Raw genomic sequence first — 26,516 nt, 5'->3', positions numbered from 1 at the left:
TTTTGGGTTTGTTATTGTAGGTCTTTTCCTTCTCTTGTGTTTCTTGCATAGAGAAGTTCCTTTAGCAGTTGTTGTAAAGCTGGTTTGGTGGTGCTGAACTCTCTCAGCTTTCCCTTGTCTGTAGAGGTTTTAATTTCTCCATCAAATCTGAATGAGATCCTTGCTGGGTAGAGTAATCTTGGTTGTAGGTTCTTCTCCTTCATCACTTTAAATATGTCCTGCCACTCCCTTCTGGCTTGTAGAGTTTCTGCTGAAAGATCAGCTGTTAACCTTATGGGGATTCCCTTGTGTGTTATTTGTTGTTTTTCCCTTGCTGCTTTTAATATGTTTACTTTGCATTTAATTTTTGATAGTTTGATTAATATGTATCTTGGTGTGTTTCTCCTTGGATTTATCCTGTATGGGACTCTCTGTGCTTCCTGGACTTGATTAACTATTTCCTTTCCCATATTAGGGAAGTTTTCAACTATAATCTCTTCAAATATTTTCTCAGTCCCTTTCTTTTTCTCTTCTTCTTCTGGAACCCCTATAATTTGAATTTTGGTGCATTTAATGTTGTCCCAGAGGTCTCTGAGACTGTCTTGAGTTCTTTTCATTCTTTTTTCTTTATTCTGCTCTGCAGTAGTTATTTCCACTATTTTATCTTCCAGGTCACTTATCCATTTTTCTGCCTCAGTTATTCTGCTATTGATCCCTTCTAGAGTATTTTTAATTTCATTTATTGTGTTGTTCATCATTGCTTGTTTCCTCTTTAGTTCTTCTAGGTCCTTGTTAAATGTTTCTTGCATTTTCTCTATTCTATTTCCAAGATTTTAGATCATCTTTACTATCATTATTCTGAATTCTTTTTCAGGTAGACTGCCTATTTCCTCTTCATTTGTTAGGTCTGGTGGGTTTTTTATCTTGCTCCTTCATCTGCTGTGTGTTTTTCTGTCTTCTCATTTTGCTTATCTTACTGTGTTTGGGGTCTCCTTTTTGCAAGCTGCAGGTTCATAGTTCCCATTGTTTTTGGTGTCTGTCCCCAGTGGCTAAAGTTGGTTTAGTGGGTTGTGTAGGCTTCCTGGTGGAGGGGACTAGTGCCTGTGTTCTGGTGGATGAGGCTGGATCTTGTCTTTCTGGTGGGCAGGTCCATGTCTGGTGGTGTGTTTTGGGGTGTCTGTGGCCTTATTATGATTTTAGGCAGCCTCTCTGCTAATAGGTGGGGCTGTGTTCCTGTCTTGCTAGTTGTTTGGCATAGGGTGTCCAGCACTGTAGCTTGATGGTCATTGAGTGAAGCTGGGTGTTGGTGTTGAGATGGAGATCTCTGGGAGATTTTCACCGTTTGATATTATGTGGAGCTGGGAGGTCTCTTGTGGACCAGTGTCCTGAAGTTGGCTCCTCTATGTCAGAGGCACAGCACTGACTCCTGGCTGCAGCACCAAGAGCCTTTCATCCACACAGCTCAGAATAAAAGGGAGAAAAGGTAGAAAGAAAGAAAGAAACAGAATAAAATAAAATAAAAAAGTAAAATAAAATAAAATACAGTTATTAAAATAAAAAATAATTATTAAGAAAAATAGTTTTTAAATCAAACAAACAAAAAAAACAGACGGACAGAACCCTAGGACAAATGGTGAAAGCAAAGCTATACAGACAAAATCTCACACAGAAGCATACACATATACACTCACAAAAAGAGGAAAAGGGGAAAGCATAATATATCTTGCTCGCAAAGTCCACCTCCTCAATTTGGGATGATTCTTTGTCTATTCAGGTATTCCACAGGTGCAGGGTGCATCAAGTTGATTGTGGAGATTTAATCCGCTGCTCCTGAGTCTGCTGGGAGAAATTTCCCTTTCTCTTCTTTGTTCGCACAGCTCCCGGGGTTCAGCTTTGGATTTGGCCGCGCCTCTGTGTGTAGGTCGCCGGAGGGCGTCTGTTCTTCGCTCAGACAGGACGGGGTTAAAGGAGCAGCTGATTCGGGGGCTCTGGCTCACTCAGGCATGGGGGAGGGAGGGGTACGGATGCAGGGCGAGCCTGCGACGGCAGAGGCCGGCGTGACATTGCACCAGCCTGAGGCGTGCTATGCATTCTCCCGGGGAAGTTGTCCCTGGATCCCGGGACCCTGGCAATGGCGGGCTGCACAGGGTCCCGGGAGGGGAGGTATGGATAGTGACCTGTGCTCGCACACAGGCTTCTTGGTGGCGGCAGCAGCAGCCTTAAGGTCTCATGCCCATCTCTGGGGTCCGCACCTTTAGCCACAGCTCGCGGCTGGAGCTCCTTTAAGCGGCGCTCTTAATCCCCTCTCCTCGCGCACCAGGAAACAAAGAGGCAAGAAAAAGTCTCTTGTCTCTTCGGCAGCTCCAGACTTTTTCCCGGACTCCCTCCCAGCTAGCTGTGGCGCACTAACCCCCTTCAGGCTGTGTTCACGCCGCCAACTCCAGTCCTCTCCCTGCGATCTAAGCTCCGAAGCCCAAGCCTCAGTTTCCAGCCCCCGCCCACCCCGGCGGGTGAGCAGACAAGCCTCTCGGCCTGGTGAGTGCTGGTCGGCACCGATCCTCTGTGCAGGAATCTCTCTGCTTTGCCCTCCGCACCCCTGTTGCTGCGCTCTCCTCCGCGGCTCCGAAGTTCCCCCCTCCACCACCCACAGTCTCTGCCCGCGAAGGGCCTTCCTAGTGTGTGGAAACCTTTCCTCCTTCACAGCTGTCTCCCACTGGTGCAGGTCCCATCCCTATTCTTTTGTCTCTGTTTATTCTTTTTTCTTTTGCCCTACCCAGGTACGTGGGGAGTTTCTTGCCTTTTGGGAGGTCTGAGGTCTTCTGCCAGCATTCAGTAGGTGTTCTGTAGGAGTTGTTCCACGTGTAGATGTACTTCTGATGTGTCTGTGGGGAGGAAGGTGATCTCCGTGTCTTACTCTTCCACCATCTTCCCCCCTCCTCGGAGACAGGGTCTTTAAAGAGGTAATTAAATTACAATACGGTTGCAGGTGTGGGCCCTGATCCAATATGACTGGTGTCCTGATAAGTATAAGATGAGGAAATTTGGACACAAACACACAGAGGAAAGACCATGTGAGGACACAGTGAGGAAGTCGCTATCTACTAGCCAAGGAGAGAGGTCTCAGAAGAAACGAACTCTGCCATAACCTTGACCTGGGACTTCTAAATCTCCAGAAATATGATAAAATAAATTTCTGTTGCTTAATCCACCGAGACTGTGTAACTTGTTGTCGCAGCCCTAGCAAACTAATACAGGCACATTTAATATTCAAGTCTGAATAATTACTAAGTATTCATTCCACCATTATAAAAACATCTCTTTTCCTTCTCTCTGGGCACTACTTTCATGAAAATTCCAAGAATCATAAGGACACCTACTCTGTGCAAATAGTCAGTCCTGGTGACCAGTTTTACAGAAAAAAATGCTAGAAAATCTGAGCAGTCCACCAGAGGGCCAAGTGTACTGCTACTGTGATTCTTGGACCACACACACGGTATTTGTTGAAAGCACGTGACTCAGAAACAGGGGTCATCCTTGTCCATGGATCAGAGCTTATCAATGGTCCAGACACCAGCACCAGGTGGCCCACTCTCCCGGGCCATTGTCACCAGCATTGGGGTGCTTGAGGCATACACCACCCAGGCTGGTCCCATAGGACTTCTCAGGATACAGAGAAGGAGGAGGACACGGCTCCCTCCCTGTATTATGCCTGCATACGGTGGTTCCACATCATTCAATGTCTCAGCTCCCAATGCTGCCATTCCTTTACACAGCACTTTCCTCATGCACTCAGCCATTTTCCCTAAGGCACTTGCACTGGGCCCAGGTGACTGAGTCCAGGAGGCTCCAGACTCAGCCACACACCCTGACCTGCATCCTGCCCCACACGCTCAACTTCCTGGCCCTCAGGAGAAAAAGCAGCCCTTCCCTCACTCAGTCCAGAGCGTGCCTATGCCTGCCTAGTATTATTAGTCATACTATTTTCAAGGGGAAATCTCACCTTGTGAAATGAAACGTGACCTGGTGAAATGAAATAAAAGCAAACCAAATCCTGCCAAGTAAAAGGAGGTGTGTTCCATAACTAAGTAAAATTATTTCAGGAATGCAGAGACAGATAAATATTAGGGGAAATTTTTAAACGACATATCACTAAGTCAAAGGGGAAAAAAAAATCTTCTTAAAAGATGAGGAGGTGACTTCAATAGCATTTCTAATTTATAACACTAACCACCACAACAAAAACATTTTATAAACTAGGAATGGAAGATTGCTCCTTGATATGATAAAAAATCAAAATTGTCCCAAGCCAAATGGCAGTAATAGCTAGTTAAAAGTAAGTGATGTTCCCACTTAACAAAATAATAAGACAAGGCTACTTGCAATCATGGTCATTGTTTATAGTGTTCTAGAAGTTCTAGACCTGTACTGTCCAAAATGACAGCCACTGGCCACATGTGGTTACTGAGCACTTGAAACAGGGCTCATCTGAATTGAGGTGTGCTGTACCAGATTTTGAACACTTAGTATTTTTTTTAAAAAGAGTGTAAAATACCTAATTTTTAATTTTTGTATTGATTGAGGTTGAAATTTTATTCTGGGTATATGGGGTTAAATAATAATATATTATTGAATGAATTTCATGTTTCCTTTTACTTTCTTTTACCATAGCTACTAGAACATTTTAAACTACATATATGAATGGCATTATATTTCCATATTTCAGTGCTCTTCTAGACAGTGTAATAAGGTAAAGGAAAAGAAAAAATCTTTAGCCACAAGAAATAAGAAGGTGCAATTATTACTGTTTGAGGATTAGATGACTGGGTAGATGAGAAGTTATTACACATTTTAAAAAATAATTATTTAGAAATTAATGACTACTTTCTATGCCAGCATTAGACAGTTAGAGAATATAATGGAAAAATGAATCTCAAATGTCCACAAAATATATAATATACTCAAGAATAAATTATACGTAAAATGTAAGACATTTTTATAAATAAATAGTTTAAAATGGCTTTAGTTTCTCCTTTGCAACTGTTTAGGGAAGAAGTAAAGATGTTCTCAGAGAACACTAGTCTGAACTGAGGCCCCCAACTGAGCAAACAGCCGTACTCACCTGACTGCCAGTCTGTAGTGGCTGCTGAGGACCAAATATCCGTGTCCATCAAATACTGTAGAACTCACAGCATACAAGTTCAGCAATGACCTTGTTTCTGGCTCCATCTTAGGTTTCCTATCCTGATGTTTCTTTGCTTAATCATCCAAGCACTGCATTATAAAACATGATACATGCATCAGCTATAATTATACACTGACTTCATGGTTTGTTTTTTCTCCTATTCCTTTAACTTTTTAATGTAGGGCTGGCTGGTCCTTCCCCTTCTCTCAAATGATATTTCTTAGTCATCTTGCATCACTTCTTCAGGGACAACCATAGTCTCTGTTTCTGCACCTCTGCCTTTTCATCTGAACAGATACCCCCTTTTCATTAGAGGCATTTGAAAATGTAACTCTTAGGACTCAATCTTGACAAATATTGCAGAGACAGAGGGACATTTTAACCTTTGACTTGTCAAGGGTAGTCACATCTACACTGAGGCTTAGTAAGGATGTGAGAACATTCCTTACTAAATAAATCTTTTTCTGTAACTTTGGATGTTAACTTTAATGTCATTTAATATAGGAGGAAATTTGTATATGATTTCTCTGAATCCTTAATAGCCTAGGTTTAATAGACTGGAAAGGCAGGGCAGGGAGTCACATATCCTTGGCAGAGGATATAGGACTGTTTGGAGAAAACCTGAGAAAAACCCTGAGAGCCTCCAGGACCCAGTACCTTTGCAATCTGTCTGGTTTATTATCCTGGCCTGGAGCTTGGGACCTCTTACCTCCCAGGTAAAAGACTCCTTTGGCCCTGGGGACAAGGACAATAGCCCCCCAGAAGCCCAAGGGACAATTTACAAAGGCCCAGGGCTTACAGAGCCTTGCAGTGTCTCTTCACTCCAGACATGAAATAGGGCTTCTGATCCAAGGGCCATCCCAGGGAACTACTGGGAAGACATGAGGATCTAGGCTGACAGGGGAAGTGTGCCATTTCTTAAGGCAAAAAGCAGTGGAGAAGAAGCAAATATGGAGGATAAGGAGTTGAGTTTGGGACATTTTTTTTTACTTATTTTTGGCTGCATTGGGTCTTCGTTGCTGCACATGGGCCTTCTCTGGTTGTGGCAAGCAGGGGCTACTCTTCATTGCAGTGCATGGCCTTCTCTTTGAGGTAGCTTCTCTTGTTGCAGAGTACGGGCTCTAGGGTACACGGGCTTCAGTAGTTGCAGCACACGGGCTCAGTAGTTGTGGCGCACAAGCTTAGTTGCTCCGCGGCATGTGGGATCTTCTGGGACCAGGGCTCGAAACTGTGTCCCCTGCATTGGCAGGTGGATTCTTAACCACTGAGCCACCAGGGAAGCCCGAGTTTGGGACATTTTTATGTTGACGTAGAACTACCAAGCGAAGATATATTAGTAGGCATTAGGATCTGGAATTCAGGAAAGACATTAGCCTACAGACGCAGATGTTAACAACTAAAAACGTAAGTCCAGTGGTATTTGATATTTCTCTCCAGGAAATCATCGAGTTTTTCATTTTCAGGAGCACACAGAGGACATGTCTTGGATGACACAGAGGAGATTTTAGAGGAACAGCACTGAACCTCTCTTACGATGCAGGAGGCCAGGAACTTCTGAGTGTTATGTGTCCATTTTCAACTACTGCATAACAAATTATCAGACTTAGCAACGTGAACAATACACATTTATTATGTGACTATTGCTGTGGGTCAGAGTCTGCGTGTGGCTTAGCTGGGTCCTCTGTTCAGGGTCTCATAAGGCTGCAGTTGAGGTTTTAGCCAGGCTGTGTTCTCATCCAGAAGCTTGAATGGGGAAGAACCTGACTCCAAGCTCACTCAGGTTACCGGAAGAATTTATTTCCTTGTGGCTGTAGGACTGAGGGCCCCAGCTTTTGCTGGCTAATGGTTGGAGGCTGCCCTCAGCTCCTAGACGTCACCCACCATTCAGAGAGGCCCACGTGGACTTCCCCAAAATGGCCACTTACTTCATCAAAACAGTGAATGAATTTGCTAGTAAGACAAAGCCTCATATAATGCAATGTAATCATAGGAGTGACATCCGTCACTTTTGCCATATTCGGTTGGTTAGAAGCAAGTCAGGTCCCCCTATACACACTCAAGAGGAAGGTATTATACAGGACACAAACAGGAGATCAGGACCATGGAGGGTCAACTACCTCAGAATCTGTCTGCCACATGCTGCATGGATGGGAGAGGCATTGAAACAGAGCTGAAAAGCCATCTCCAAGGAGCAAACATATAGCAGTGGGAGGCACAAGAACATTCACCACATATTCTGCCATAGGCCACATAAAAGGTGCAAAAGACCACAAATTTAGGCAGCTGCACATATCAACCACTGATTAAATACATTCATTGACATATTCTGTTACGAGGGTACCTATGCTATACTTCAGAAGGTTGAGAGCGAGAGAGGGGGGAAGCAAACAAGCTAGGCTGACGATAACCCTCAAAATGTATTACCTGGGATATTCTGGAGAGATTTGATCGGCATAGGCATCTGAACATTGAATGGGCATGGTGATCGGTCAAAGAATATCTTGGTTGATTTATTTCTCCATCTTCCCACTAGGAAGAACGGAGTTGATGCAACTCTAGAAAGAGGAAATATTTGAAAACTTCTATAACTCAGTAATCAAAACCTACATGAAATAATAGATATATGCCAGGTGCTAAGCAGTTCATCAACAACCTGTGTCTAACTGCTCAACACAGGAAGCTCTGGCCTGGGTTGTTGCTCCTGTGCCCTAACTAGCCTCTCACCTCAGCACCTGCCCTGGAAGAGCTGGCCAAGACTCTCCAAAGCTGCCAACATGAGGGGGTGTGCAGTTTCATCTCCATCTTTTCTCCACCAGAAGCACACCCATGACACTGCCATCTGCTCAGCAACATGGCATCCCAGGCACCAGGGACCCCGTTCGGGACGTGAAACTGGGTACAGGGCCATTTCCTCTTGACACCTCAAGAACTCATCTCCCTCCTGAAACAAGGACAGACATGCCCGATTTATCAGGGACCCAGCGAGCATGGAGGCAAATCTTTGTTCTCAGTAATTCTGAGACTTCAAGGATATTTGGTAGCAACCGAACCTAGCCTGCCTGAGCAACTGTTTCTGCAACACCAAACTCCATGAGGTTGTTAATGGTGAGAAGCGACTCTTGCTTCATCACAAACCAGCAAGAGGACGTGCCCATTTCTGCTTGTCCAAAGAAACAAGCATGTCAGGAAATAACAGCTCTCCCAAAAGGGCAGATGGGCAGCTTCTCCACCCCGCCCCTCCCTTTCCGACCCCATCACAGACAGGAGAAAACATTCAACCAGCCAGGCCAGGGGAGGTGATACATGGAGGAGAGATGGATAAAAATTTCATTTCAGGCTTTGAAGGTGTACCCTTTGGATGCTCCTTGTCCCATTGTTTTGTTTGTTTATTTTCTTGCAGGGGTGTTTGGGGAAGCATGATGCTGTTTTGCAAAAAAGAAAGTACAGGATTTCTGAAAAGACAGCCCCGGGTCTAAATGCTAGCTTTCTCCACGTATTCTCTGCCCACCTTTCAATAGAACAGTCTAATCCCCTTAAATCTGTTTCCTCATCGTCTTAGAAGGGAACATTTAAAAGGTACTTAATCTCACTAAGTTATTGCCACGGGAGCATGTTGAGACCCAGCATTGCACAGAGGCATCCTACACTCCGAAGGACTGCAGAGCTGAAGCCAGCCCGGGGTCCGTCACACCCATGTTAACACTGCACGCCTGGAAACTAAAACCCGTGCTGGGAAAGGGACTTGGCCAAGTTCTCTATGCCAAAAAGATGCCACATGGGGTACTGCCTCCTGCCCAAGCCTGCCGGAGTGGGGAGACAGAGCTGAAAAGTAAACTTCAAAAAACAAAGAAGAGAAAAAGAAACAAACTCCTCCGCCTTGCCTGGGGGTGAGAGCCTTGCGGTTCAAGTGGGACTGAAGAGGGTGGGGCTTTTAGCGCAGGCGCAGGACTGGTCAGGTGGTGAGTCCCCACCGCAGCCAATGAGAGCTCCCATCCAACCTGCAGCCACCCTAGGTCTGCGTGACTCCAGGGGTCCCCTGCTGCTGGGCATCCGAGTGGCCCATCACCCCAGGCTCTCAGACTCTGTTCTGAAGGAGACGGGAGCAGAGCTGGTGGAGTAGCAGTTTCAGCAGCTCCCGTGCCGATCGGCAGGTCTGCGTCTCTGTATCGGGGCGGCCCCATCTCTCTGTGCATCAGGAAGCTCCATGGACATATTTGTTTACTCCATTTGCCGATACGCAGTTTGCACAATATTGAATCTGGAAAGGACACTGCATCCACTGACAGGAGTTTTCCCAGCTGTTAAAAGAAAGAAAGAAAGAAAGAAACCAGCTTTACATTTTTTACATTTTGGAGTAAAAATAAAGACACTCTACCGTGTGCCAGGCTTTCCGATGGATGGTTCTCGGGGCGGGGAAGGCCACGTCCGTGGTCAGGCCACGCTCCCAGATCCAAAGTATTGTTGGATGGCTTTCTCCTAAACACTGTTGGCAGCTCCAGGGACGGCTCTTTTGGTAAAAAGGATGTGCTGGAACGAAACATGGGCCTCCAGCCAAGACACATTTCTTCCTATAAAACAGAAAACATGCACATGTCAGGATGCAAGAAGCCAAAGCCTCTTCAAGAGGGGGGCATCCTCCTCCACAGCATCCCAGGAGAACGGGGGGAACAAGGCTGAGCTGGGCTTTGACCTGAGATGCGTGGTAGGGAGGAAAGAGCTGAATATGTATTCCAGTCCTCCCCATCCCCCCACCTCTCCAAGCCAGGCTTTCAATCAGATGCCTTCTGTCAGCTTGCTTATATCCTCAGATTGGTCTAAACACCTAGCTCCAGTGTAAGGCATAATGAGGCCCTCCAAATCTGTAAGAGCTAAGACGCAAAGCACAAAGTCAGGGTAAGTGGAAGGAAGCCCAGGAGGGGTTGTTCTTCACAGACCCTGGACAGCCATTCCCCTGGATCCTCTCTTCTCACTCAGACCACACTCAGACCCTTCTCATCACAGATCCTTCCAGCCTCCTTGGCAGGCTCTGGGGAGCTGCACAGAAGCACTGCTTGTCCAAACATCATTCTACACGTGGCACAATTCCCTGGACCCTCCTACCCAGAGTGGGGTCCTCGGGGCACCGTCAGCCTCACCTGGAGGTTGGTTAGAAATGCAGAATCATGATGCCCAGGTGTTTCACAGGCACATGGAAAGTTTTACAGGCACTGCCTGGGGGCTTCCTGGAGCATCCTCCTAACTGGACACATGTGCCTCCTTCAAGGTCCTCCAGCAGAGAAGGATGGACAATCGGTGAATCATGAAGTGACAAAGCCCCTCCTCTCACAGCACTCCCAGGTCACGGCCTGGGTGTGGATAAAAGGCACTTTGGACTATAGATCCCACAGCCCCCAGGACTCCAGTTTTCCCAGCCACCCAACCTCTACAGTAGGGGAGCATCTGCTCACACTTTCCCCTCACCATCTTGGAAGAGGAAAAACGGTAGAGCTCAATTCCAGGATGATTTAAGACATCAAATGAGAGGTAAAAAAAAAAAAAAAAATCAGATCTGGGGTTCTTCATTGTGAATTTTTTACCCTTTAGCCAGAGTTTGGCTTTACCTGCTCTAGGGACAAAGGAGTCAGGTCCCAGGCAGCCTGGGTAAAGTTGGAAATTAAGGGTAGTTGTGTCCCTTGGGTGGACATCTGCAGGAGCAGTGGCCCATCGTGAAGCCCAGTTCTGTCACATCATTTGGCTCTTTCAACGCTGTTGCTCTAGTCTGGTCGCTGAATCTGGAGAACTTATGAGCTCATTCCTGGGCAAATCACCAAGCCCTGCAGATAACTCAACAGCGAACTCCCATCAGGAGCAAAGTCGCCCTGCACACCAGCAAGGCTCACCAACCTGGATCCTCCCTCAACATCCAACGTGATGGTGACATAACCACCCAGCCCCTGTGATCAGTAAGCACAACTGCAGGCCTTCAGCGCTTCTCCGGGAGAAGCAGGGGCTACCTTTCCCTCCCGGTTTTGGCCCTCAGGACCTGGTCCATAAATATTACGAGTATCTCACCTTGTATGACGGGTGTGGCAGTTGGAAATGTTTGTTCTGCCACCATAGCTGGTGGTTACATAGCTGGTGCTTACATCCTGTAAGGATAATGGGAACAGAATTGTATTTACTATCAATATGCTATTGGCGTGTGCTATAGAGAGTTTTCGTTTGGCATCATACACATAGATTATAAATTGCAGTTTTGGCCCATCACATCCAGTTGCCATTGGTCATGCCTGGAAACTAAAGCCTAGGGTGAGAAGGGGACTTGACCAAATTCACTGTCCAAGTTTTGTTTTGTTTTTAAGGGCTGCAGCAGTCAGAGGGTTATAGCTGTTTAAAATTTTTTTCAGGTTAAAATTACTATAGAAGATTACATTCTATGAAACCGTGTGGATTTGGTTACCATTTTTCCCATGTGTTAAAGCAGACACAAAATGACTTTCTGAAGAGAATCTTGGTCTAACCCACAGGTACAGCCTGGGTTATCTCCAAAAGGAAACATGAGAGCTTTCTATTCAGGCAGGAGTTCTTGTAAGGTGACACAATTTTGACAAGAGTGTGTTAATCTTATTCCCACCTTGGGTGACTATTAAAACATAAGGTTTTGCACCTACCCACTTCCCTGCAACAGAGAATATTTGCACTCTTAGCAGTTGTCAGAGAATGTAACCTTGAACTTGGTGTCACTCAAATCTCTCAGTTCCTCTTAGCTGAGAGGAGTTTTATTTAGAGAGCATTTCCCGAGGGGAACTGTATTTGTTAAAATAATGCTAGCTACTCTAACAGACAAATCCGGAATTCTCAGTGGCTTGACACCATAGAGGTTGGTTCCTTGTGCATATCTAGTGAAGGTTTTCTGGCTGGTGTCTTCCACCAGACCCTCAGTAGCCTGGGCTTCTTCCTCCCCGTGTCTCCACCTTCCTCTGGGTCCTTATAGCCTTCTCCTCTCAGCCAGCGGATGGGGAAAGGGATTATGGAGAGAATGTATTTACTTCCCAACCATTTCAGCCCAGAAGTGACACACATCACTTCTGCTCAGGCTCAGTGTCAAAGCCATGCCCAGCTGCAGAGGAGTCTGGGGAAAGTACTCATGTGCCCAGGAGGGAAGGAAACAGGCTCTGGTGAACTCAAAGTAGTCCCTGCCATGGAAATGCATTGCTCTAAATCCCTTAAATTGACCCAGATTAAGCCTGTCCATCTGAGAGCTGAGTATCTGGAGAGCAGCAAGTGGGCTCTGCAGAACAGCTTCTCTAGAACAGCAAGGAGTTGTGCCCCTGGTCTAAACAGAGACAAAAGAGAAACACTCGGTGGGCGGGGAGATGGAGGGGGATTTCATACTGATGTGTGCCAGGTGCCGCTGAGGTCAGCAGCTGGGGCCTGATGAAGCTTCTTTTCAAGGAAGAATCCAGGAAGAACATCACTCCAAGAATGTGACACGATTTCGGTGTCACTGGTATGCTTCCGCTGTGCTTCGTCCCGTGTCCTCGCATCCTGGCCTCACAGTGTGATGTGTGCCAACTCCACTCCTGTTCGCTTTTATTTCTTGGGCTGTGACTCATGCCACTTACTGTGCTTTCCTTGGCCTTGGCTGTTGAAAAGCTTAGACTCAGATCAATACAGCCCATCTCTAGCAAAATCGGTGAGACATTAAGGGATGTGTATTTTGAACCAACCTCACACCTGGCTCCATTCACCTCTCCTATTCTTCCATCTCCTGTGCCTCATTTTTTGTCATTTTTATGTCGTCTTGCCATAATCCAACTGTTTTTGTAAACTGCATCTAGTTCACCTGAGGAACACAATGGAATACAAGCAAATAGATTAACCACAGGATTATCAAACAAATACAAGAGTAGCAGTGATCCAGGAGCTACTAGAGAAAGTTGGAGACAGTGGCTTTTTCCCTTCTCTTCTTGCCAAGGTCTTGGCATTATGGGCGTGGCTGCTTCGCTCATGGTGTCTCCTAATGAGCAAATCTCTGGCCTGTGCTCTGTGTAGCTCTGTGTGTGGCAGCCTTCAGGAAGGCACCTTCCCAGGTCTCAGAGCTCCCACACACTCCGGGAGATGGTAATCGCAGCTCGCTGTCTTTTGTATAGAATGACTGGTGTCATGGATGCCTCTCCCTCCCACTGGGCTTCTTCCCCGTATCTTTGCATCCCAGTGCGCCTTTGTACCCAGCAATTGCTCTAACACACCAACCACTAACACCTCTGAGTTCCATGGCAGAATTAGCCAAGGGGCAGCACAGCTCACGGTGAAAAGCAAGTCTCAGAGAAGAACTCCCCACAGAACAAATAGGCAAACAAAACAAAATGAAAGCAAACTCATAGATCCAGAGAGTACACAGGTAGATGCCAGAAGGGAGGTGGGCGATGGGGTGGGAGAAAATAGGCAAAGGGGACTTAGAGGTACAAACCTCCAGTTATATAATAAGTCACAGGGATGTAATAACATACGGAATGTGATCAATAATATTGCAATAATTTTGTATGCAGAAAGTTGGTTACTAGACTTATTGTAGTAATCATTACATAATGTATGCAAAAGTCAAATCATTATGTAGCACACCTGAAACTAACATAATATTGTATGTCAACTATATTTTATTACAGAGAGAGAGAGAAAGAAAGGAAGAGAAGCACTATTCAGTATGGTAGCTACTCGCTACATGTGGCCACAAACACTTGAAATGAGGCAAGTTTGAACTGAGATGTGCTGTAACTATAAAATTTTGAAGACCTAGTACAAAAGAAAAAAATAAATTATCACATTAATAATTTTTAATATAGAACAGGAATTCTCATCTAACCTCTCACCACTAAGTTCCGGAGGGGCACTTGCCTGGGATTCATGTTAAAAGAGAGAGACTGGGGATTCTATACCTCTGCCTACAAGTTTTAGCCCCCTGTCTAATGCACTCAGCTCTGAGACTCAGCCCAGAGAACAAAGACTTTGAGGTATTATTCATCTGTATCATGTGGGCTTTGTTTTCAAGGACAAAAACTATTAACTTAAGGGGAAAAGTCATTTTGGGATTTTTTTCTTTAGTAAAATTAAATATTACCTGGAGCATCTTATCTTTCTCAAGTACAGAAGTTCAATTGCCCACCCTGGGTCCTCTGAATAGCAACTAAGAAAGATAAAAATATTTTCCTGTTCAGAGATGATTTCAGTTATCACAGCACTAAATAGATGGCAAATGAGCAACCGGTTTACAAATGTTTGTTCATGAAGCCTGAATCTGTTGTTTGAGAGAATCTGGGAGGAACTGCTGAGGAAGTCAATGACCAGTGGGGGAAAATGTTTTAAGTGCACATGATAATGCTGAAGGCTGGCCCACGGAGAACACGTGGAAGAACAGGACCTCAAACCAAAATGATCAGGTGCATCTGAAAATCAATATGCCTGCAACACAGATCTGTGTCCCTTATCCTGAGCTAGGGAGAGCTCCCAGTTGCCCTGCAGCCCAGAGAGGCACCACCTTGAACTGCCAAGATGCCCCAACTCCCATGCCTTGCACCCTGCCTGGCCCCACATCACCTCCCTTTTGTCCATTTACCCCTTAAGCATCCAGGCTTCCCCTCTGAGAAGCATGTGCTCCTACATCCTTCCTCAGCCGTGCACACATCCTCACCTCTTTGCTCACAGCACAGGCCAACAACCCAGTGCTCCTTACCACACACATATTATACTGTTAATTCTCTTGTCATTTCTGTCCTCTTGGTCCCCCAATTTCTTAAAAATGACCCTCAATGACACCTGACTCCAAGAAATCAATCCTTCAGTCTCCAGAGAGGGACACAGAACCCCCACAAGCAGAGGATTCAGTAGAAGCCACTAATGGTTCAGTTATCTTCCAAATAAACCCATTTATTCATCAGCAGAAACTCATCCAAAGGCCCATGGACAGAAGTCAGGGGGTCAATGAAGTTAGACGGGGAAAATGTCTATCTTTATTTTCACTAACCTCTAACTGAACTATAGCATTTCCCTCAATTACGAATGTGAGCAATAAACCACAGTAGTTTTAGCAATGCTATGATTTGTCAACAGTAGAAATCAGATATTTTAGTATGTTACGATTGTTGCAGATTTCTCAAAATATTATTTATTTCAGACATATGTCAGTTATTCAACCCATAAGTAGATCTTGCTTTTTGATGAGTTAATAAAGAAGCACATATATGACTGTGCCACACATGTTTTATTTATATTTTGATAACTGTATGTCAGTATAATTAGTTTCCTTTGTAATCCTATATATTTTATTTTGTGCATTTAAAAACATTCTGAGAATGAGTCCTGTCTTAGTCTGGGCTGCTATAACAAAATACCACAGACCAAATGGCTTAAACAACAAACACTGATTTCTCACAGTTCTGGAAGTTCAAGATCAAGTCAGTGTCTGGTGAAGAAATTCATGCAGATAGCTACCTTCCTGTTGTACCCTCACATGGCAGAGAGAGATCATCTGTCTCACATCTCTTCTTTTTAGGGCACTAATCCCATTCGTGAGGGCTCCACCCTCATGACCTAATTACCTCCCCAAAGCCTACCTGCAAATACCATTACATTGAGGGTTAGGGCTTCAGCATATGAATTTGGGAGACACAAACATTCAGTCCATAGCAAGTCCATTGGCCTCACTAGATGCCAGAAGAGTTTATGGAAAAAAAGGGAAAAGATTGTTAGCCACCCTCCCATGACCCCCATGAAGCATGCCCCCACCACAAAGATCCCTGTGACAACACCAGCCACAGAGTCTTCAACAATAGCTCTCCAAGCACTTTACAGACCTGAATTCTCTTAATTCCTCAAGAGGTGATAAATATCCACATTCATGTCAAAAGCAGGAAACTCATTTTTTAGATTCTTTTCCCATATAGGCCATTACAGAGTACTGAGTAGAGTTCATTGTGTGTATATGTCAATCCTAATCATCCAATTTATCCCTCCCCGCCTTACCCCCTGGTAACTATAAGTTTATTTTCTACATCTGTGACTCTATTTCTGTTTTGTGGATAAGTTCATTTGTAGCCTTTTTTTAGATTCCACATATAAGTGATATCATATGATATTTGTCTTCCTCTGTCTCACTTACTTCACTCAGTATGAGAATCTGAAAAAGAGTAGATATACGTATATGTGTAACAGATTCACTTTGCTGTACACCTGAAACTCACACAACATTGTATATCAACTATACCCCAACATTTTTTTTAAAAAAGCAGGAAACTCAGAGTTTAGATGCAGCACAGGGGCAGAAAGGGGGTAGTGGGAAGCACTGAGAGGCCAGGAGAGCTGGTATCTGGGGCTCCTCAGGGTCCGTTTCTCCGGAAGAGGAGCTGAGTGGCCTCCACCCCCACTCTGTGAAGGCCCAGTTATGCCACGCGCAGAGGTGAAAGTCAGGAGGGTACAGCCGCAAGACCACCTCCTCAGGAGCAAAACCCAGCCCAAAATGCTGATACCAGACCGACAGGGCAACTCTCTCAACTCTCACAAGAAAGGAAGAGGAAATTCTTTTGTGAACGTAATTCCGAACTGGGTGAGAGATATTGTGAGCTGCTCAGTTCCCTGCCCCTCGCACTAATTACACAAGCGCTCAGGGTTAATTTGTAGGCGCGGACCATATTGCTGAGCGCACATTTTTTCTGGGTTTCAACCACTCTACTTCTCAAGTTGAAATTACTTCGCTGCAACTTTTCTTTCTTTCTCTCACCTTTAACTCTAAGTCTGTCGGCATGTTTTCCTTTGGCAGTTTGGGAAAAAAAGTAAAAAGGGGGCCAAAAAAAAAAAAGGTTATTTGATCCTTTGAAGAGAGAAATCCTGCTCATGGATTTTCTGCATTGAATTCATCGGAGAGAAAAGAACGATTGAGTGAACAGAATGGGAAAGGGAGGACAAGGAAGGGCACAAGCAGCTTTGATCTCCTCCAGGGGGAGGTAGGGCAGCTGCCCCCTGCATCCCCCAGATATCCCAGGGCATCCGGGCTCCCCGCCAAGCCCTTGGAGATCCTTCTGCAGCCAGGCCACACCCACCTGATTGGTGAACTCTGGGCTACAGGTTCTTCAAACAGCGCAGAAGAGGGGAGCGTGAGACTGAGCCAGAAATGCTCGCGTTCCCCTCCTGGTGCTCACTGCCTCGGGCACTTTGATCAGAGGAAGAAAAGCTGAGAACTAAGAAATCATTCTGAGCGCCAGCTGAGAGAGGGAGAGCTGATAAACCAGGGAAATACTCTTTGTAACATAAGCTTGTATTTCTTCCTTCATCTCTAGGCATAAGGAGGGAAGGCAGAATATGTGGTCATCAATACTAGGTGATAAATGCTCAGAACTTCTGGGTCAGCTCAAGGGCTCACTCTAGGCTGAGAAAGAGAAAACACCTAACATCTAACTCAGGGCAGGCACTGAGCGAAAAACACAGACTCTTACTGCTGCTCCCCACTGCAGAGCCCTCTGGAAATGTACTCCTGACTTTGAGCAGAGCTTTGCTGTCAAGGAGCTATGAGTACCACAGGGCAGTCATTAGGACTCAATTCTGTTTAAAGAACAAAATCCTTAGTGCTTAATAAGTGCTGGGCATCATGCTAGAAAAATCTGGAGTCCAAAGATGAATGGGAGTTGGGGTGCCCACTGTTTACCACAGTAAACTGATAATAACTCAGTGATAAGTGCTATAAAAGCTGTATTCACAAGGTCAAGGATAGAAAAGAGGGAGTGGCAATGATTCATTAACTGGGACAAGTGATGTCTGGGAAGGCTTCCTTGCAGAGGTGATAGGCAAGTTGGGTTTTAACAAATGAATAGGAAGAAAACATGGCATGAGAGCAATGTTCTATACTAGAGAAAGAACACATGCAAAGAGGCAGAAATGTGAAATCTGGAGGTGTGCTCAGCAGTCAGGGTTGGCTGGGGTCCAGGGTCTGGGGAGGCGTGGAGTCTTGACGGATGCGCCTGCAGTAAGGTCACAGAAGACCTTTGCCCCACTGCACCTAGCTCTCCAGGGATTTTATCCTGGTGGAGTGGTTTTAAGAAAGTAACGTGATCAGAAGGGTGTGAGTGTGTGAATGTGTTGTGCACATGTATCCTGGCAGCAGGGTGAATCAGAGGTGTGTAAAATACAGCGATTTCCCCTTTGGACATGCTGATTTTAAGGCACCTCCGGAGACACAGGCAGGGAGCAGCGGGAGTGTGTTTCCGTCACTCAGGCGGGGAATCTGTGCTGAAAATGCAGATCTGGGAGCTGCCAGGCTAACGGTGGTGGCTGAAGTCAGGAAGACGAAGAAACAGACATGAAGCCGCCTCCTCTGGACCCTGGTTCTGCCAAGTGGCTCCCTGCTTTAGAAATTCCTAGAACGTCAGACCTGAATGGTTCATAGAGATTAGCCCTCATCCCCCATTTTGCATATAAGGAAGCTGAAGACTGGTGGCAGCTGCAGCCTTCGCTCTCTGGTCACCGGATTCCCACCTCTGCCTCAGCCTTGACTGGCCTGCCCACTGTGTCTAAAATGGGCCAGAGGTGGGAGGAGAAGAGAGAGACATAAGGGATTGAGGTGGCAGAGGCCAGATTTAGAGGCAGTCAATCTATGACCAAGAAGATACGGGGAAGACAAAGGATATTAAGCAATAGAATGAGAAGGGGGCTACAGGTTTCCAGTGTGGTGCCTTCTTTTTCTCCACCTGGTGAGCTCTCTCCAAGCTCAAAGGCCGTCTCCTCCATGAAGCCTCCCAACGAGCAGAGCCCAGAGTGACCTCTCCCTTCCCTAACCTACAGGAGTCCTTCTTGCATGGTACTCCCACATTTAGCCATAAATTAGAACCTGCCGTATAGCACAGGGAACTCTACTCAATACTCTGTAATGACCTATCTGGGAAAAGAATCTTAAAGCAAAAAACGAAAAACAGAAGTAGAGTCACAGATGTAGAAAACAAACGTATGGTTACTAGAGGATGAGGGGGTGGGGAGGGATAAATTGGAAGATTGGGATTGACATACACACACTGCTATATATAAAATAGATAACTAATAAGAACCTACTGTATAGCACAGGGAACTCTACTCAATACTCTTTAATGGCCTATATGGGAATAGAATCTAAAAAAAGAGTGGATAGATGTATATGTATAACCGATTCACATTGCTGTACACCTGAAACTAACACAACGTTGTCAATCAACTCTACTCCAATAAAAATTTAATAAAAAAGAATTATCTGTGGGCAGGTCTCACGTTGCTCTCAACTGTGAATAGTGGATGGATATCATTGTCTGAACGCCCAGAACTGAGCAGGGGTGGGCCTGCCACAGAGTGGGGTCTCCATAAACAGGGGCTAGAGGAATCAATGCTCCCTGGGAGGACACGAGAGAGCAAGGCTGGCAGAAACAGATCCGGGGATGAAAAACCGAGCAGGCAGACAAGGAAAATGAGAGCAGAGCTCAAGAGAAAGCTGTGGGGCTGCCAGCCTTCAGGAGGCCCAGCCCAGCCCCCAGCCCCCGCCTGAGTCACAGGCAGGAGAAAGCATGAGTGATCTGATACCAATCATGCCAGCTGTGGCAGAGGCAGTACGGGATGATCTAATAGATATTTTCCAGCCTTCGTGTGTATTATCCCCAAACAAAATGACATGTGCTTCCCAGCAGCTCCTCTCTGGTTATGAGCACTATAATTAAGTACAAAGTACACACCCACCTCAGTCTGCACAGAGAGGGCGGGGAAGCCAACCATGGCCCAGCAAAGCTGTCTGGTGGAATCAGTGCCGAGTCCCAGCCTCAGATCGCTGGCCCTCAGACTCGGCAGCCCCGTGCTGGCCTCTGCGAGCTTGCAGTCCACTCAAGACCCCAGGGAGTCAAGGAGGAGGCCGTGGGCTAGGGGAGTGTGGGCAGGATTCTAGCCCCTGTGCTGCACTACATGGGGGTCCTTCTCGTCCTGAGTCTCCAGTTTCTCATCTGGTGTCCCCACCAGGTTAGTCTCCCCGTCACATGAGCCTGGGTTCCCTCTTCGCTTAGGCCAGAGGCCTCAGCAGCTAGAGGCCCTCAAACAGCAGCCACGGCTCTGGCAGGCATGGGACGTTCCTTTAGGACCCTGGCTGTCCCCAGAGCCCCCATCACAGCCAACCCAGGTCTGCTCAGAGGTGGCTTTGGGAACACATGTCTGGATTCCACCAGGGGCATTTAGTAAGTTTGGAACCACAGCGAGATTCCCCTCCCAGACCCAGTGCCGGGCCCAAGCTGGAGGCAGTGACTCTTGTGACAGGGACACTAAGCACTGGGTCAGGTCTTGTCCACCCCCAAGTTTTAAGGGCCCCTGCCAGGCTGCAACAAGCCAAGGGACCCAGACCAGTCAGATCCTCAGAGTGGTCCCCGGTGCCCCAAACTCCCCAGGCTGTGCCCGCTGATTGGCAAGGACCCGGACCTGCCCTGCGGCTTCTTTGTTGCACTATAACTAGACTCAGCACACGAAGGGCCCCCAAACCCCTTTCCTTGCTGTTTTTTCCAGGAATAGATCGTATGCATCTCCTCTAGCCCTGGACTGACCCCAGATTTTCCTGCCGACTGTCCCCCGAGGTCTTCCCGATCTGGGCTGGCCAAATCCAAGCCAGACTCAGGGAGGCAGAGATAGAAGCAGAGACTGGGAGGGGTACGGCAGTCAGAGCATGAGATTCAACATCTGGAGAAATTCTCCGGGCACTCAGGTCTCCTCTCCCCATCCTGGAAAGTCGCCACATGCGCAGAGCAGTGAAAAAAGAGCCTGCGGGTTCCGCCAAAACAGCGTTGGATTGAGGAAGTTGGAGTTTAGGCATCAAGTCCTGTGGTGCTTCCTGCCTCTCTGCGTCCCTCCCCTCCCTGCATCCCACAATCACTGCCCTAGATCGCCGATGACTTCTTGTTCCAACACAACTGTCCTGCACCTGCCAGACGGACCTTTATAAAGTGGTTTCTTCCCGATGTCATCCCCCAGCTGTAACCCACAAGGAGATCTCCATGCCCGAGAGGTGAAGCCTGCTTAATCTGTTCCTCATTGCCTCCCAAGGCTGCTTCTCAACTTCACCTCCAGTCTCATCCCTTTCTTCCTCCTCTCCCACGTGCTTCTCCCCAAGCCAGCCAGGACAGTCTACTTCGGCCTTCCTTCTGCCCTTCCTAATTTCCCCCAAGGCCACGTCCTCAACGCTCAGCCCAGCCTTCCGTCTGTGCAGACGCTCACCCCCACCTCGCCGGCTCACGCCACAGCACAGTCCTGGCCCCTGGGACCCTGCCTCTTGGGCACCTCTCAGTGGTCGTGTGAATTATGGTCCCCAGCTCCATCCTCCTCCCACTTCACAGGGAGGCGGTGGGGATGCTGTCGTGAGGGGTCTTGCTGAGGCGGGACTCTTGCTACGGCCCTTACTACTGTCCAAGGGTTCCTGCCACTCTCTGACCAGAGGCAGCCCACGGAGGGCACCCTGCACCCTCCTGTCCACATTTTTCTCCACTGTTCTTACCACATTCTGACACGATATTTATTTAATGTGTGTTTATGTCTCCCCCCCAAAAAAATTCTACGAAATAACTCTATGAGGGGAGGATTGTTTTTCTGGTTTTGTTCTCAGCTCTATCCTGTGTCCAAAACAGTCTCTAGCCCATGGAAGGCACTCTATAAATATTTGTTGAACAAATGAATGACCGAGTGAATGACTGAATGCTATCATAAGCCCCAGCCACACAGCATCCCTGTGTAGGTAGATTCTTTCCGTGTGAAGCCCTTAGAGAAGCCTGAGCTGAGGTAGAAGGACCCCTGGCTTGGGGCTCAGTTCCCCTGAGACCCAGCAGGAGCAACTTTCTTGTCCACAACCTCAGTTTTCCCACGTGTAAGATGACAGGGCTGAGGGGTGCCTGCAGCCCATGTGCTGAGATCCTGCAGACCTTTCCCGAAAACTGCCTGCAGGCCCTGCCTGGAGCCCAGCGGGCTCTAATTAGGAGCTGGTCTTATCATTTTTATACTTTAATTCTCTCTGGTCAACACCACTTTAATGACGGGCCTCTGTGCGGTGGATCCTACACTCACTGAGCAAGGCCACAGCTCCATGTGGAAGACCTGCTTCCCCAGGGACACAGCAGAGCCCCCCGGCTAGTTTCCTGCCCTGGCCCTGACCCGCACCACTCTCACCCTCCCCTCCGCACCGCTCTTTCTTCTCGACCAGACCAGCGTTGTTGGCCCTTTCTTTCTCTGCCCCATCGTAGGGACTTCAAGGAAGGCCCAGGCCCCAGGAGTGGGTTTGCCCTCTCAAGGCTTCAGGGAAGAGTCAAGATGGGCACTCTGAACTGGCCTTTCCATCCAGGTCCGCCCAGGGCACGTGGACATCCCGCCAACCTATGGGACTAGAATATGTTTTCATCTAGACTTGAGGGTTATATTGTTATTTCTACAGTGAAGCCACTGTCCTCGCCAGATCAAACTGAAATTTTTCTCAAAGAGCGCTGTCCTAGGAGGAGGTGGCTCTCCCCATGCCGTCTCTGGGCGGGTTTGGGGGCGACAGAGCTGAGGCCTCCAAGGGCAGGAGGCAGGATCTGACTTGGCAAGAGGAGGGAGGCTGGAGGGGGTTTGGGCAGGATGAAAGGTTTGAACAAGGCTACAGAGAAACACCTTTCTGAGTTGGAAAATCCTTGACACAGGGCTGCAGCAGCCTCCTGGAAGGTCCATGCTGGCATATAAAGGACTGCTAGGGGGCCCTGGCCTGCACTTTAGGCTGGAGAAAAGGACACAGTGTCAAGGCCAAGAGGCAGCTTAGGGAGAATGTTAGCATGAGCAGGGATGCTCTAAACCAGACCGCCTGGGTCCCAAGCTGGCGGTACCACCACCCACTGGCTAGTAGCTGTGCAGTCTCTTAACACCTCTCCCCATCTGAAAGTGGGACTAACGAGAGCACTTCATAGGGTTGCTATGGCAATTAAATGTCTAATTACGAATAAAGTCTTAGGTCAGTGCCTGGGACAGAATAGACACTCAATGAATGTCTGCTATTATTATTTTTATTTTTATTATTATCATTATGATGATTCCTCCAAAGCACCATTGCCCACATCACCACCAGCACCACCACTCAAGACATCCCTAATTATCAACACGTGGAGCCTCAACACACATCCTCTGGCCTCCTCTGAACTCCTCCTCAACAGAAATTGTGCAGCTCACCCTGAAGGGCCACATTCCAGTTCCCAGGGCAGCAGAGTCCCCAGGCTCTGTCCGAGGTCCCCAATATCCTGTAATCGTGAGAAATCACAAGGCAGTCCTTCATCAGAAGAAATCAGTCCACCCCACGGAAGAGAAGATGCCCCCCGACTGCTCGGATCATCCATTTCCTCTCCACCTCTCCCTTTGCCACCTGTGCCTTCTCTCCAGAAGCTGAGGTTAGAGCCCCACGCCCAGAGCACCAGCAGTCTCTCCAGACCAATCAAGAATCTGCCTCTCATGGGGAAGACCCACTACCCACCTCCAGCCTCTAGTTTAGACCATGATTTCAACTGCCAAAAAAAATCCATGCAAATTGGGGCCAAATTGAAAATCTGTTCATCACTTCTCCTGGTGCCTAGGGTCCCTTGCTGGGGAATTTTTAACAGGCTCAGGTCATCTGAAGCCAAAGAAGAGAGAGGAGACAGATGGAGTCATGCATTTTTACAGTGATTCTTAAGGACGATCCTGTGGAAACCCCCTCTGCCCTCACATGCTGCAGTGGGGAAGTCTCATTCCATGACCTACTCTTACTAAAGATATTTCTCCCCACACCTGACGGCTCGGGCACGTTTCTGCGGGGACTCACTTGCACAGTGGCCTGCAGGAGGGATGTTTCTCACACAACTAGCTTGGAAAAATCCAAGGCTTCCTTGCCAAAAAAAGCATTCTTTTTGCTACATAAGAGAATGCAAGAGCATTGGGTTTAACAGGAAAATGTCCACTGGTTAGAGGGACTTCTTGTCAATTAAAACCAACTCCACGCAAGAAGTGAAAAAATTGGGAGTGAGCCAGGCTCCACCCAACACCCTTGTCACGTTTCTGCATGGACGGTCCAATTTAAAGAGTCCCTGGGGGGCTTCCCTGGTGGTGCAGTGGTTGAGAATCTGCCTGCCAATGCTGGGGACATGGGTTCGAGCCCTGGTCCGGAAAGATCACGTGTGCCACAACTACTGAGTCTGTGCTCTAGAGCCCGCAAGCCACAACTACTGAGCCCGTGTGCTGCAACAACTGAAGCCCGCGTGCCTAGAGCCCATGCTCCGCAACAAGAGAAGCCACCACAATGAGAAGCCTGCGCACAGCAACAGAGTAGCCCCCATTTGCCACAATTAGAGAAAGCCTGTGCGCAGCAACGAAGACCAACACAGCCAAAAATAAATAAATAAAGTCTATAAATAAATAAAATAAAGAGTCCCTGGGATTCCCTTTGCATGAGCCCCTCTGGGCAGTCTCATGGGCATGGGACTTGACTGAAGAATTTGACTCAATGTCTAGTCCTCTAATACCCTGCAAAGGGAGCCTAGCTCTCAACAGCTGCCCTCGGACCATGATCATTCAGCAAAGTCCCAGCTCTGCTCAGGGTGGTAGCCAGGGTGCTCCAGAGAAATAAAAGGATCTACGTAGGTATATGAAGAGAAAGATTTATGTTAGGAATTGGTTCATGAGATTGTGAGGGTTGGCCGGTCTGAAGTCCATAAGGCAGGCTAGTAGGCTGATGATTAAGAGTGGATGCTTCAGTCTTGAATTCTGCAGGGCAGCAGGCTGGGAACGCACGCAGGCTGTCAATGTGACAGTTTTGAGGAGAATCCCTTCTTCTGAAAACCTTCGTCTTTGAGCTTAAGGCCTTAACTGATTAGGTGAGGCCCACCCACATTATGGACAGTCATGTGCTTTACTCAGAGCCTACTGATTTAAACGCTTATCACATCTAAAAACACCTTCACAGCAACATGTACACTGGTATTTGACCAAACAACTGGACACCGTAGCTTAGCCAGGATGACACCTAAATTTACCATCCTACTCGGCATACGTACTCTGCTCTCTGACCATCGCGCTTAGCCAATCTCCCCGCCTACACCTCTGACAGTGCCTGTTCCTCCTCCTTGAGCTTACATGCTCATCATCAGCTCTGTGCTTTATCAAGCTGCCTCTCCCCTTCCCATTGAAAAGCACCCCCATCCCAGCCCTCTTCAAATCCTTCCTTCCTCCTCCAGACCCAACTTCAGTCTTACTTCCTTGATGGAGTCTTCCCTGGCCTTTTTAGGCCACACGTGTCTCCCTTAGGACTCCTGAACCCCCAGGTGTCCACAGCATAAACCCAGCCTTTGATCACACACCTCCTGAACGCCTCCCTTTCCTAGTCTCATTTCTGAGTTAAGAGACCAGCTCACATACCTCCACCTCCCACCTAGGGGAGGGCTGGGAAGATTGAAATGGATACAGATGTCCATCTGCTGGGGGTTTTCTCTACAAAGAAAGAACAACGATGGTAAGCACTGGATTAAAAAACAAAGTCAAAACAGAAAAAGCAGAGAAAATCTGGAGGTCTTTCTGTTTGAAGTGAGCTAAAAACAAAAGTTGAGGTGGGGGTAGGTTGAAGAAGGTGACCTCACTATAGATAAATACATCGTATGGCTCCTGCCCCAGCCAATCTGTAAAAATGTGGGATATTCTGGCCCTGCAACGGAGCTGCTTCTGCGCTGCAGAGGGGGTTTCTGGCAGGCACTGGGACCGCATTAAAGGTCTCCACTCTGTGGAGACCTCTCCAAACCGATGAGCTCAAAGTTCTGCTTTTAATCGATTCAGTGGTGGTATCACTGGGCAGCATTTCCTCCAAAGATAATGGCAGCATCGATTATCAGATACAAAGCACAGGCAGCCTTGAGCAGCTAGGAGCCCAGTGCCAGAGCAAAGGGGCCGAAACCAGCTTTGGGAGTGGGGTGCTGGCTGCTACTGCTCTGTGATGAATACAACTCCCGGCTCAAGCTCCAACCCTGGTGGTGGGAAGGGCCCAGAGCCTCCCCACTGTGAGCCAGCCACCAGCTGTGGGAAGGAGGGAAAAGGAGTGAGCTATACAGAGCCCTCGGGCATTTCTGAAAGGCAGGGTGCAGCAAATCTCAGTGTCTGCTCCATCTCACTTAATTTATTAATATCACTGAGCATGAAAAAGTATCACACCCTGTGCTGAGTGCTATGGATGTAACTGACAGCCCTGAGCCCTGCCTGTAGGGGGCACCCATTCCACCAGGGAAGAAAGACATCGGGCAAGTATTGATATTATAAACAATCGCCAAGAGAAATCAGGCTGATCATGTACCATTTTTAAAGGACA

General features: G+C 47.4%; 1 protein-coding gene across 1 annotated transcript in view; it reads right to left on the bottom strand.

Annotated features, from left to right (window-relative positions):
- The window catches only part of LOC109551224 (uncharacterized), a 96,709-nt gene extending 71,475 nt beyond the window's left edge, over window positions 1-25,234 (bottom strand). The window contains exons 1-9 of the mRNA XM_073791641.1: window positions 25,219-25,234; window positions 12,536-12,693; window positions 11,213-11,289; window positions 9,537-9,729; window positions 9,043-9,459; window positions 7,886-8,102; window positions 7,586-7,716; window positions 5,099-5,250; window positions 2,777-2,929 (exon numbers count right to left, since the gene is read on the bottom strand). Of these exons, the coding sequence (XP_073647742.1) occupies window positions 7,887-8,102; window positions 9,043-9,459; window positions 9,537-9,729; window positions 11,213-11,289; window positions 12,536-12,693; window positions 25,219-25,234 (1,077 nt within the window). The 3' untranslated portion in view covers window positions 2,777-2,929; window positions 5,099-5,250; window positions 7,586-7,716; window position 7,886. The remainder of the gene's footprint in view (window positions 1-2,776; window positions 2,930-5,098; window positions 5,251-7,585; window positions 7,717-7,885; window positions 8,103-9,042; window positions 9,460-9,536; window positions 9,730-11,212; window positions 11,290-12,535; window positions 12,694-25,218) is intronic.
- Between the last annotated feature and the right edge of the window lie 1,282 nt (window positions 25,235-26,516).

This window comes from Tursiops truncatus, chromosome 14 (genome assembly GCF_011762595.2).
Source record: "Tursiops truncatus isolate mTurTru1 chromosome 14, mTurTru1.mat.Y, whole genome shotgun sequence".
Classification (NCBI taxonomy): domain Eukaryota; kingdom Metazoa; phylum Chordata; class Mammalia; order Artiodactyla; family Delphinidae; genus Tursiops; species Tursiops truncatus.
Note: the sequence above shows the minus strand (reverse complement) of the source record. Positions and strands in the feature narration are given on the sequence as shown.